The 12850-nt window shown below is 36.0% G+C and overlaps 1 protein-coding gene across 1 annotated transcript; it reads right to left on the reverse strand.

The window, feature by feature from the left end:
• Positions 1-1017: 1017 nt before the first annotated feature.
• Positions 1018-9265, reverse strand: GLIPR1L1 (GLIPR1 like 1). Its single transcript, XM_037049916.1, has 3 exons — positions 9024-9265; positions 3844-4089; positions 1018-1122 (listed from the first exon to the last, which is right to left on the reverse strand). The coding sequence occupies exons 1-3, from the start codon at positions 9198-9200 to the stop codon at positions 1018-1020; spliced, it is 528 nt and encodes a 175-aa protein (XP_036905811.1). The 5' UTR covers positions 9201-9265.
• Between the last annotated feature and the right edge of the window lie 3585 nt (positions 9266-12850).

Consider the following 12850-nt stretch of genomic DNA (forward strand, 5'->3'; position numbering starts at 1 on the left):
TCTTATAGGCAGCATATAATTGGTTCTTGATTTGTTATCTATTCTCGTAATCTCTGCTTTTGCATTTGGGTGTCTGTAGCATTTACATTTGAGGTGAATATTGACATAGTTAAGATTAAAGCTATCATCTTCTTATTTATCCTATTTGTTTCATTTGTCCTTTATTTTTCTTCTCTTTAAGTTATGCTTTTGTCATAGTTATTTCTGTTGCTAACTGAGGGAGTAGAAGAGATACAGAAAGAGATATACACCTTTGTTCTTCTCCACAGCAATTTTGGCACATCTCCGCATTTCTTCTTCTTCTGCCTCTTCTTCTTCCTCTTCCTCCTCCTCCTCCTTCCCCCTTTTCTTCCTTCTCTTTCTCCTTTTTCTTCTCCTTATTCTTTCTTCTTTTTTAACCAAATCCTTGTATACTTATTCTATGCCTGTGTTTTCATCTGTTGTACATTTTATTTGAATATTTTTGTTTGTTAAATGGTTGGATTGTGAGTGGATTTTTTCCTCTTTCTTGTCCATCATGAATATTAGAGTTCCAGAATTTCATTTTTGGGCCCTCTCATTAGGCTTATGTTATATTTCCAATTAGGTGTGCAATTACCAAAAAGGCAATAAAACTTTTGGTATTTTCTTCTTAGAAGAATGTGCTTTTTACTATAATTCTGAATCATTTGCTCATTCCAGTTATGTTGTATTATGCTAGGAAAGCATCTACCAACTTCTTTTGTTTCCCAATATTTAGTATGACGATGCATTTTAGATTATCTGGTTTTTTTACTTAAACAATATTTATCATTTTCATTCTAAACTTTAAATATTTCATGGCAGGTATAATTATTTACACAAAGTAATAGCAAGATTCTCTCATGATTTTCTATTTTCATCTGTATCATTTGATTAGCATTATAGAGGGAGACTTTATTTATTAAATATATTCTTGTCTTTTTAGTGTAAGACCCTATTTTGGAAACAATTTGTAACACTTTTTTCAATATAAAATATTGTTAATAGCAAAGTTACTTACCCAGGTCCATAGTCACATACAAATATTGAAGTTTCAGCTTTCCCAAGGTTAGGACAAAGTGTAATTGCACAGCCAACTTTATATGAATTGGCCCAAACTATCTACAAGGAAAAAAATTTTAAATAAAATATGCAAAACAACTCTATGCCACAGTGCATCACAGGAATAGCTATAAGAGTCATGCTATAAAAACGAATAGACATAAATTCTTGTTGGCTATTTTTCTTAATTCCTAACATTTAGTTTAAAACAATTTTTAAAAGACTGTTCTCATGGGGGCACCTAACTAATTTTTCCTCATTGATAATTCTCAGAAATCAAAAGGATATAATACATAGTGATATAATACAAAATAATAACTTGTTCTATATGATTTGTGAAACATTTTTATTTTCTCCATGGGTATTTAATACACACAATGTTAAAATCAGATTTTAAAAGGGAAACAATTAACTTTTGTTTCTTTTTCTTTAAATGTTCTCATTAAATTTATTATCACATATCAAATTTAGTGGTCTTAACCATATTCTTATCTCTGTCAAACCAAAAGAGACAAATAAGGACTGAGAGTCAGAACATGTTGGGTTTGTGCAAAAAACACGCCTGCCATAGGAATGGTGAATATTTTTGTTTCATTGTAAAGAAGAGCAGTTATTCAGAAGAAGATTTACATGGACCTAGCTATGGGGGAGAGAGGTAAGGAGGTGAAAAACTTAGTATTCTTTTGTGACAATGACATAATAGAATTTTTCTCCATTTCCCAAATGGACAAAGGAGAAAATGTGCTGTTTTGGAAAACAAAATAACCAGGAAAATTGACACAGATTTTGATAACACAAGTGAGTTTTCTGGACCCATTTATTTTACAATTCAGTTAACAAAGCACGTTGACACAATTTATCAGCTGATGCGTTACTCACTATTTCCCATGGCCCAGGTATAAAACTGTAATCAACAGTTTTACAAAATGTATTTTAATGGCTCTTTGTTTGCCTGAGGGCCAGCAAAGTGCAATAAAATCACTCTGAACAAAAAAGAGATGAGCTTTACTTATAACCACGTGTGTGGCTTTGGAGAGTGAAGAATCAATTATGAGCTAGTTTCCCACTTAATAATGTGAGATTAAGCTAGATTCTTAAAATACCCCATTGCTCTTGAATGTTTTAGAAAGTTAATGAACTATACAACTACATGTATGTATATTTGGCTAAATATGACTTCTATTTCTCACCAAAAGAATTGGAACATTATAGAACTAAAGTTCTTCAATGTATTATACATACGGCAACAAAGGATAAAGTCCCCTGAGAGCTGGGGTGGGGAGAAGCTGTGAGCTGTACAATTGTCTCAGCTTATCGCTTTGAGAGAGTTTTCACGTGGTGGCTGGAGGGGAAGGGGTGGTGGGAAATCAGGAGAAGCTTGATGGGTTCACCCAGTGGAGAGTCTGGGGAGACCAAGGAGGTGGGAGTTTAGTGGTGAAAATCTAACTCTGACACTTGTGTGGAGATCTTCAGGGGATCTCCATCATCAATTCAGCACAGTACTAATTGGAGCATTCATTTGAATAAAGCACCCTCAACCTGGGAAAGAACCATCTGTAAAAACTGCAAGAAAGAATACTGGGGTTTGCACTGGGCCAGGAGTAGAGTCTTTCCCACTATCTAGACTGGTGAGTTTCATACTTTCTGGGGCACTAGGGTAGAGCATATAGAAGAATTTGGTTTCACTGGTGAGAGACAATTAGCCCTGACTAAACATTGCCTTCATTCCAATTAATATTTTAAAAGAAGGAACAAAAAGGATCTAACAAATTCCAGGTAACTTAACTGTATCCCATAGGAGGATTTAAGAATATTATAAGTATATAAATAAATCAAGTATCCAACAAGGCAAAATTTACAAAATTGGGAATATAATAAAACATACCTGATGTGACAAGCAGAAAAATTAAGAGGGAAAATCAACCTATTGAAAGTACCCGAGAACTAAAGTAGATGCTAGTATTAACAGAGAAAATGTTAAAACAATTACTATAACTATCTCATATGATTGAAAAACTAGATAAAAGGTCAAGAATTTTAAGTAGTTACTGATGACGTAAAAAAGACAAAATCAAACTTCTAGAGAGGTAAACTTTAACATCTAGGATGAAAAATAGACTAAATGTTTTTAATAGTAAATTAAACATTAGAGAAGAACATATTAGTGAATTTAAAAAATGAGGCCATCTGAAATTAACCACAGAGTTTAAAAAATTTAAGAAACTTAGGGCAAAAAGAGAAGAAAATATCAATCAACCATAGGAAAACTCAGGTGGTCTTCTACCTGGTGACTGCACTCCAGGAGGAGAGAAGTGAGAGATGGTGACAGAACTATTTCAAGAAACAATATCCAACATTTTCAAAATTTGATTTAAACTACATTTTTCAGAATTTGATAGAACTACAGTGCTAAGGAACTCAGTTAACTGCAACACAAAAATATGAAGAAAACTTTAGTAATGAAATTGTTCAAGACCTGACACAAAGAAACATTTTTGAAGTTAATCAAAGGAAAAAAGGCACATTATACACACAGAAATAAATGAAAGATTGACAGTAGAGTGCTTATTTGGAATTAATGCATTGAGATGACAGGAGAGTGATTTTTAAAGTTCAAAGAACAAAAGCTCCATGGAATTTTATACCCAGTAAAACTACCTTTTAAATGAAGGTGAGTTTTTAGGATATACAACAGAAACTCAAAAGAAAATGCTAAAAAACATGTCTTGTGATTGAAATGGGCATAAATAAGAACTAATCAATAAAATGTCAAATACTTACCTGTGTATAATGGCTGCAAACTTTGGAACAATGTAGACTACTATAATTATAAAAATCTTTTTCACGATACCAAGCAACAATAGCAGATTTTGGTGTAAATTTAGGTAATGTACCTATCCAGATATTTTCTCCAATAAATTCAAAAGTGGGATGACATTTATATGATTTTTTAAGACAGCTGTTGTGGATAAATTTGCACTTGTTTGCCCATGCTTTTGCTGTCTTTGCTAAACCTTCATCCCAAGTCTGGAAGACAAAAATAATTTAAATTGAATTATGCATATTTGTTTGCATTAAAGTTATTCTAGTTATTGTAATCAGTTAAATTTTATTTAAATTTTAATTTTAATAAAGTACAGTTTTTCTTTGGCATTTATTATGTTCACCATTTGTCATTTCTTTTTAGTTGTGCTTCAGAAACCCTCTATGGCCCACTCTATGACAGTTCATTTTTGGCCTGGTACAGTATAAACAGTCAGCAAATATTTGAATGCGATTTAAATAAGTTGAAGTTCACAGTCTAGTAATTCAGAAAGACATGCAAACATATCATAAGTAAACAATGAGTATGCACTTATAATTAAAAAGGAAAAATCTTCCTAGCACACTAGAAATAGAATTTTCTTAATTTGATCAAGTGTGTGTGCGTGTGTGTATGGCAACCATATGGCAAACATTAATACAAAAATGGTGAATTATTGAAAGCTTCCACCCAAGAATAGGAATGAAACAAGATGTCTCAATTCTATTTAAAATTGTACTGGAGCCCTCGCTGGTGTGGCTCAGTGGATTGAATGCCAGTCTGTGAACCAAAGGGACACTGATTGGATTCCCAGTCAGAGCACATGCCTGGGCTGCAGGCCAGGTCTCCATTAGGGGGTGTGTAAGAGGCAACCACACATCAATGTTTCTCTCCTCTTTCTCCCTCTTTTCCCCTCCCTCAATAAATAAATAAAATCCTTAATAAGAACTGTACTGGATTTTAGGTAGTATAAAATATATGGGACAAAGGATATAAAATGTCTAATTGTTGTCAGTGAAAATTAAGCTCTTCCATGAAACCATGAGGAAAGCATTTTAAAGTACCTACACATGAGAGATTGTGGTGTGGCATGGTTTATTTAGGTGGATATAGCAGCTGCCCCCTGAGTTTCTAGTTTTCCATGTTTGTCTGTCCTGTCACGGAAAAAGTCCAACCTTGTCCTCAGCAAGGGCACAGCAAAAGCCAGAGTTTCAGCTTCATATTAAAGCTTAGTCCTTTTGGAGCTCACACCACCTGATGCGGGCTCCAGTAGATGCTACACCCACATGATCGTACACTGCAGAGTGAGAGAGGACATGTGAATGCACAGGGCAAGTGGCAGTCATGAGCAAGGAAGAGACAGAGCTTCTTAGCTCTCTGGGAAAATAATTAGCTTGGGTTTGAGATGGACCAGGTGCTTTTTCAAAATGACTGATCAACTTCCCGAGTTTTCATGGGCTTTAGATGGGTTCACACCCCTAGTTAGACTGACAGTCCTCTTTGGTCATGCACCTCCTTCACACCATTTTGACTTCTTTGGTGCATGTGCCTGCCTCCCCCTGCTATCCTCCAGGTAATCACGTATGGGAGGTGAGAAGGAAGGAATGTTAATGCCCTGGGCAGAGAAGCGCTATAATCCTTTGGATGTTGAAGCTGTAGCTTCTTGGTGAAGCACACAGATACAAATGCCCTAGTTTATTCCCTTTGCACCCCTTTTCTTCATTAATAATTAACTAAATAGTGAAGGCAACATAATGATTGATTGGAATTTACCATTATTCACAGATGACAAAACTGCATAATAGAAAATTCAAATGAATGTACAAGGTATACTGTAAAACATAAGTAAAACTATCAAGGTTGCCAGATATCAGGAAAATATAAAAAGCTGTATTTCCATGTTACTCTGGAAGCAGATAGTATCAAAAATATAAAATATTTGCCCTGGCTGGTGTAGCTTAGTGGATTGAGTGCAGGCCTGCAAACCACATGATCGAGGTTCAATTCCCAGTCAGGGCACATGCCTGGGTTGCAGGCCAGTTCCCAGCAGGGGATGCATGAGAGGCAACCATACATTGATATTTCTCTCCCTCTCTCCTTCCCTTCCTTTCTAAAGATAAGTAAATAAAATATTTCCAGATATACTGGTACAGCATTGCAGTGCTTGTGTTCAAGTAACTTTTATCTTACTTAATGGCCTCTTCTATGTGGAATGTAAAGAAGAAAATAAATGAATAAACAAAATAGAAATAAAAGTCTTAAAAATCTACATACATAAGAACCATGTAAGACAATGGTATGATTTTTGTTTCAAGTGTTAACATAATTTAGAAAACATAAGAGAAGAACAGTTTATTGTATTTACCCATATTTTTACTCTTTGCCTTTTTGTTTCTTCATTCTTGATGTTGCAAGAGTCCTTGTTTTATCATTATTTTACTGTTTGAAGATCTTTCCTTAAGTATTGTTGTAGAGTAAGTCTGCTTATGAGAAACTATCTTAGTTCCTGAATATGAGTATATCTTAATTTTACCTTCATTTCTGAAGTGTATTTTCTCTGCATAGACTTCTTACATGAGTCTTCCTTGAAACTGACACTGAAGTTAAAATGAAAAATGTTGTGCCACTTCCTTCTGGCCCCCATGGATTTGGGTGAGAAATTTGATGACATTGAACTTGTTGTTCTCTTTTAGCTAATGTGTTATATCTTTTCAGCTACTTTTAAGATTTTGTTTGTCTTAAGTTTATGAAGTTTTATTATATTGTATCTTGCCTTGAAATTCTTTAAGCTCATCATACTTGGTCATCTCTCAGGTTTATTGTTTATGTCTTTACCCAAATTATTTCTGCCCTTCCCCACCTTTCTCTATTCCTTCTGGAGTGCCAATGCCATGAATGTAGATATTTTGTTATTGTCTCATAGATGCCTGATGTTTTGTTCACTTCTTTTCAGTCCATTTTGTCTGTTGTTCAGATTTGGTATCCTATTGCTCTAGTTTTGATTCACTGATTTTTCCCCCCTTTATCACATTCATTCTGCTGTTGAGCCCATCCAGCGAGTTTTAAATTTCTATTACGTTTTTCAGTAGAAAATTGGGCCAAGGAGGATGATGGGCAAGGAAGAACATTTTAGATGGAGAAGATGGGGTCAAGAAAAAACAAGGGACAAGTGAACTCCTACCATCCTTAGTGAAAGAAATTTTCTGACCTTCAGGTTAGCAGCTCTTCATAATACCTGCTCTAAAGATTTCAAAATCACTCTGAATCAATGATGGCTGTGTGGGTCCCCATTCTTCTACTTCCTGAATAGAAATGTTCCTTGTAGTTGTCTCTGTGCTAGCATTAAATGTTTCTGTGGAGGAAACACGCAGTCACATGGCCAAGGGTATCCACAACCAACCCTTTTAAAAAAATTGTTGCATACCACTCAATGTTATGAGACTCTAATTCAGCAAGTGAACACTATTGTGTTTTATCCTCTGAGTGAGGCCTTGAATTTGTTCTATATATGGAATGAAAGGAATAAAACAATATTTGATGACCAAAAAAACAGTCTGTAGTAGAGACATTTAAGGTAAGCCCACTAAGGTCACTGGACTAATTCTGGCCAGATACAGGTGGGACTGGCATATATCACCTTTAGGTCTGATCATATAAGTCCGGTGTAGCCCTCCAGCTTTCTCAATGATGACTCTGAAGAACAAATGTTGATATGAAAGAACCAAGATATAAACAGCCCAAAGGCACTGCATGGAGAACAAGTGATGTGGAGAGTAGTTTGAGTGAGATGCTAAACCTATGTTGTTTTAAAAATTACCTGTATGCTAAGTGAAATAAGTCAGACGGGGAAAGACAAATACTGTATGGTCACTTATATGTGGAATATTAAAAAACCAAATTCATGACACAGAGAACACATTGGTGCTTCTCAGAGTTTGGGGGTGGGGAGTAAGTGAAAGGGTAAAGGTGTTCAAAAGGTACAAACTTGTGATTGCAATGTAAACAAGTTTATGGCTGTAGAGTATAGCATGGTTAGTATAGTTAACCATTCTGTAATATATATTTGACAGTTGCTAATTGCTAAGAGATTTGATGTTAAAAGTTCTTGTCACAAGAAGAAAATATAACTATGTGAGGTAATGAACCTTAACTAAATTTACTGTAAACATTTTGCAATAAACACAGATATTAAATTGTTAGGTTGTCTACTTTAATAAAAGATTATATGTTAATAAAAATAAAAAAGCTTGCATGATTTCAAAGTTTATTTGTTAACACATTGTGGTCTATCTTTTCTGACATTTATAGAGCTAGATATAAAATGAGGAGGCTAGTTTCCTCAGTCTACTGATGGTTCAGTAGTACGTGGCAGGAGAAACACCTGTTGAAGGCTTAGCTAGCAGTCAGCACTTCCGTTTTTGGCCAAGACACAGTGACAGGACTACATTTAACTTCTTACTTGAAACAATAAACATAAAATACATATGTGAAAAAGCAACAGTCAAGACCTATGATATTAGCCAATAAAGACCAGTGATTTTTGAGAGGAGGGAAACCAACAAGGTGAGTCTTATAATTGCCCAGGCCATACTGGAATACCAGAAAGGAGACACCTCTGCCTCCAATAGCAGACTATTGATTAGCACACACATATGAAGAATATATCCAAGGCCAGGGAAAGAATCACTCAAAAGGATAAGAGCATGTTACCTAATACTTACACACTACTGGGAATATTGCTTCTACCCACAAGCGGGATTGGAAAACCTCAGAATCTTGGGAATTGTGTAGAATACTCAGAAGGACCTTCCCTAAGTGGAGGGAGATAATTATCCCTAGCATCAACCACTATTTTTGTCCTGCGTTACAAATAAAAAAATAGACTCAAATGGGTCAAAAATGTTAACGGACATAAATCCGTGCCAGAAAAAAGATCCTCATCCTGTGTGTAAACACACAGATATTTAAGTCTAGGCAAAGATCAGCTTCAAGATTTTCTTTCTGATTCCCTTCTATCACCGCCCCGCAGGAGACAGGTCAGCCAAGGAGTGATTTTTTAATTAAGTGCTGAGCGAATTCATACAAATGCGTTCATAAAACGAATCACCAAGATGCCTTAGGATGAACCTAGTAAGACCCCAGCCCGGTTCTTTCTCACCATGTGTTTCATGTCGGCCGCGGGGGGCTGAACTTGGCCACGCATTTCGTTGTGAGCAGCGACACATTCATCTATGAAACTCTCGTCTGTGATGGATGGGACAGTGAGAGACAATTTACCGGCTACCACACAGAAACTTAAAGTCCATAAGCAACTTAACTCATTCCTCAGAACCATGGCGGAACGCAAAGGATGCTCTGGCTGCACGGACCCCTAACGGCTAGGCCAATCTTCCCGGCCTCCCGGGACCACGCTCTCTGCTGGCTGCAGCCTCCTGCACAGGCTCGAGCCCAGCGCCCCGGGTGCGCCGCAGCCCCAGCGGGCGGGACCAGACCGAGGCCGAATAAACCGCAAGAGTAGCCGGCCAAAAAGCCATGGGCTACAGAAGAAAAAGCCTTGAGTGGCTCTCTGATGCAGGGTTTAGACCATCTTGAAGGCACTTTCTGTGGACCTAATCCGGAATCACTGAGAAGGGCGTCTGAATGTTAATCTAGATTGCAACAAGCAGGCAGCACTGTGTTGTGTAAAAGAGGTCACCTGCGAGAAGATGCTATAATGGACCGGGCCTGCGCAAAACCCTGTATGTTAGTTTCATAGACTCAGCTTCCGTGCGTCCATTCTTTTTTTGTTTGTTTGTTTGTTTAAAAAAAGCTTCAACATCATATTGCCTGTTTGCTCAGAGATGGTGGATAAAGTCAGAATATACTCTATGACATAGTGTCATCCTAAATTACTATGTTGTCAAACAATTTAATAATTTGCTGCTTGTTTTCTTATCTGAAGAGACTGTCTAGAAAGATAAAACATAAACACGTGGAAAGTGTAGCCGATTAATTCTCTTGGATAAAAATCTTCTCGAAATTTAAGTTTGAAACAGTCTTATGGTTTGGTATAAAAAGTTCAAATAAAAAACTGCTTTGATTGGGCCAAAATCTAGGACAGAGTGCATTTAATTGCTGGTTTTGCTTACATTGCAATATAAATCAACTTTATTTGGCTGAATGTTTGAAGTCCATGCTATCACATTGTTTACTACAAAACCTGTATTTTTCTGTGACAATAAATGAAAATTTTCAGTATTTCTGTGTTTCAAATTTTTATTTGATGATTTCAGGTCATCGACAGTGCCGTATAATTCAAGTGGACACATATTTACAAGTAGTGACCTTTGTAGTCAGCCAGCCTCCTCACGTGGGCAGGGCAGGGGACTTTGAAGCAACTACTCATCATTTTTTAATAGAAAGCAGAAAATTAAGTTATACAGTGGGAACAATTAACTTATTGTTGCACAAAATCTATAAAGCAAGCTGATAGGCTGAAAATTCAAGTAAAAGTTGATGTTAAGAACTTAAGTAGATGCCTAGAAACTTAGACAGAATTTTTACATTGCACTGGCGAGGCAGAAGTGAATTTTCTTTAGGAAACTTTAGTCTTTGCTCTTAAGTTCCTCAACTGATTGGACGAGGCCCACCAACACTGTGGAGAATAATCTGCTGTATTCAAAGTCTATTGATTTAAATGTGAATCACATCTAAAATTGATCCCCACAAAACATCTAGACAGGAATTTGAATAAACAGGTATTATCCTTATACTCAGTTTTTCTGCATCCTTTCTTAATTCATTGCTATTTGTTTTCTATAAACAGCCAGATTATTCCTTTTAAAACATTAGGCCCTCTCTTTTCCAAGCCCTCTAATAATTTCCTGTCATACTTATAAATTTAAAGTTCTAGTTATGTCCTGCAAGGCACTAAAAACTTGACCATGGCTTATCTCTGGCCCTTATCCTACATTTTTCCCAGGCTCACTTTGCTCCAGCCACATCTATCAGCTTGACAAGGATGCTCTTTCCTTAGGCCTTTTACCCTTGCTGTTCCCTTTGCCTTCAGAACTCCCCTCAGTAAAGCCATACCTGAGTACACTACATCCCCAACCAATTGGTACCTGACATCATATTACTTATTTATTTATTTATTTAATGGTTGTCACCTCTGTTACATTGTAACCTTTGTTAGACACTGGCTTTGTTTGCTTCACTGCTATATATATAGCACTAGATCTGGTACTGATCCCTTATGCCCTCAAAAAAAAATTAACTCAAAAAAAAAAATTAACTCAAAATGAGTTAATGAAGAAATGAGCACTCTTTAACTTTCCAACGATGTTGTATACAAATGTAAGCTTCTTTAGAAACTATATCTCATTATGTTGTAGTGACACAATAAATATTTTAAACTCAGCTGACAGGACAATATTAAGCAGGCTTATGTACTTTCACTTTTTATGACATTGGATGCATTTTCAGATAGTAGGTGTTCAATAGATGTTTGTTGAGCTTAAAATGCAAATTATTCTGATACTGAAAATAATATAGGTTAACCTGCTTAATTTAGTTTCATTTCATGTATAGAGAAATTAATTGGCACAATAACAACAGAGCTTTTGTAAAGTAATGAATTGTATTGTGGCAAAAAAGTATAATTTATCTGGCCAACACATACTCCAAGATTATTGTTTTTATACAGATGTTTTAACACAATATCTGGATTAGATAGATTTGTTTTATTTAGACCATATTCCTAATTACTTGGAGAACCCCATCTAGAAACACCAAAGCAATTTAAGGATAGTAAGTCTAAGTGTCAGAAATAGACAAAGATATTTTATTTTCTTGAATATCTGTTTGTGGAATGGGCAATGTTGGTTGGGTACTAGAATTTTGAAGGTCTTTGATAAAGTTTTAAAAGTTGAAGTTTAGTTTTTGTTTCATTATTACTTTTAAGCTTATTTTTGCTTTTCTTCCTGTGTGGGGATAATGAGTAGATGAATTTTATGGCACGTAGGAAAGTCATGATCTTATAACTACTAACTTTACTGTTTTTATGCTTTAAAAATGTATTTGTCTTTTTATTCTCAAACTGACTCCAATTGGAAATTTAAATACATATATTTTGAAGGGAGCTACTCTCACCTGAGGACATTTTTCCATTGTTTTTAAAGAGAGAGAGAAAGGGGAATGGCATGGGGGGGACGGGGGAGAGAGAGAGGGAGAGAGAGAGAGAGACAGAGAGAGACAGAGAGAGACAGAGATGTGACATGAAACATCCATGCTTGCCCCTCCTATGCATCCTGACCGGGGACAGAACCTGTACTCTAGGTTTGTGCCCTGACTGGGGATGAACAGGCAACTTTTCAGTTCATGAAAGACTCTCCAACCAACCAAACCACTGGTTGGGGAAAGAAGCTAATTTTCAAAAGAAACTACAGGACAGAAAAGGACTTGATTTTGTGGGAAGAGAACTGGACTAGGCTTCAGATGGTCTTAGTTCTAGTTTGGGTAGCTGACACTTAGCTGTGAGGTTCAGGAAAGTTAAGCATCTTAGAGTGTAATGGAACCTTAGTAATACCTCACACCAGAGGGTTCCTGTTATGGAAGAGGAGCTGACACCCAAAGACATTGTGTGGAGAGCAAGGAATGAAACGGAGGTTTCCCGATTCCTAGGTGTGTTCCTATTACATCAGCATTTTAATTTGTAATCATAATATTGTGTGATCATATATATTTGTGTATACATGCACCTATCAATAAAGTAATACTTCTTTCTGTGTCTACATGTCTCTCTGTAATACCATATGCATTCTTGTCTTTTAAATAATTGTAAGCTCCTTGAGAGCTCATGCTTAAATATTTTTCTCTTCAAAACATCTGGGACAAGTGTAATAGAACAACAATAAAAATATTGTACAGTAAAAGACAACCCCAGTAAGTTAAAAAATCATTCTTGGAGCTCACACCTGGTAGATTTTCTATAAAATACGTTACAAT

This window comes from Sturnira hondurensis, unplaced genomic scaffold (genome assembly GCF_014824575.4).
Source record: "Sturnira hondurensis isolate 20B ecotype Veracruz unplaced genomic scaffold, ASM1482457v3 Scaffold0006496, whole genome shotgun sequence".
In the NCBI taxonomy this organism is placed as follows: domain Eukaryota; kingdom Metazoa; phylum Chordata; class Mammalia; order Chiroptera; family Phyllostomidae; genus Sturnira; species Sturnira hondurensis.

Coding starts and splice junctions, on each gene's coding strand:
- GLIPR1L1 (XM_037049916.1), bottom strand. CDS start 9,200: ATGGTTCTGAGGAATGAGTTAAGTTGCTTATGGACTTTAAGTTTCTGT. Junction 4,090..9,023: donor CGGCCGACATGAAACACATG/GTGAGAAAGAAC, acceptor TTTGTCTTCCAG/ACTTGGGATGAAGGTTTAGC. Junction 1,123..3,843: donor TTTGCAGCCATTATACACAG/GTAAGTATTTGA, acceptor TTTTCCTTGTAG/ATAGTTTGGGCCAATTCATA.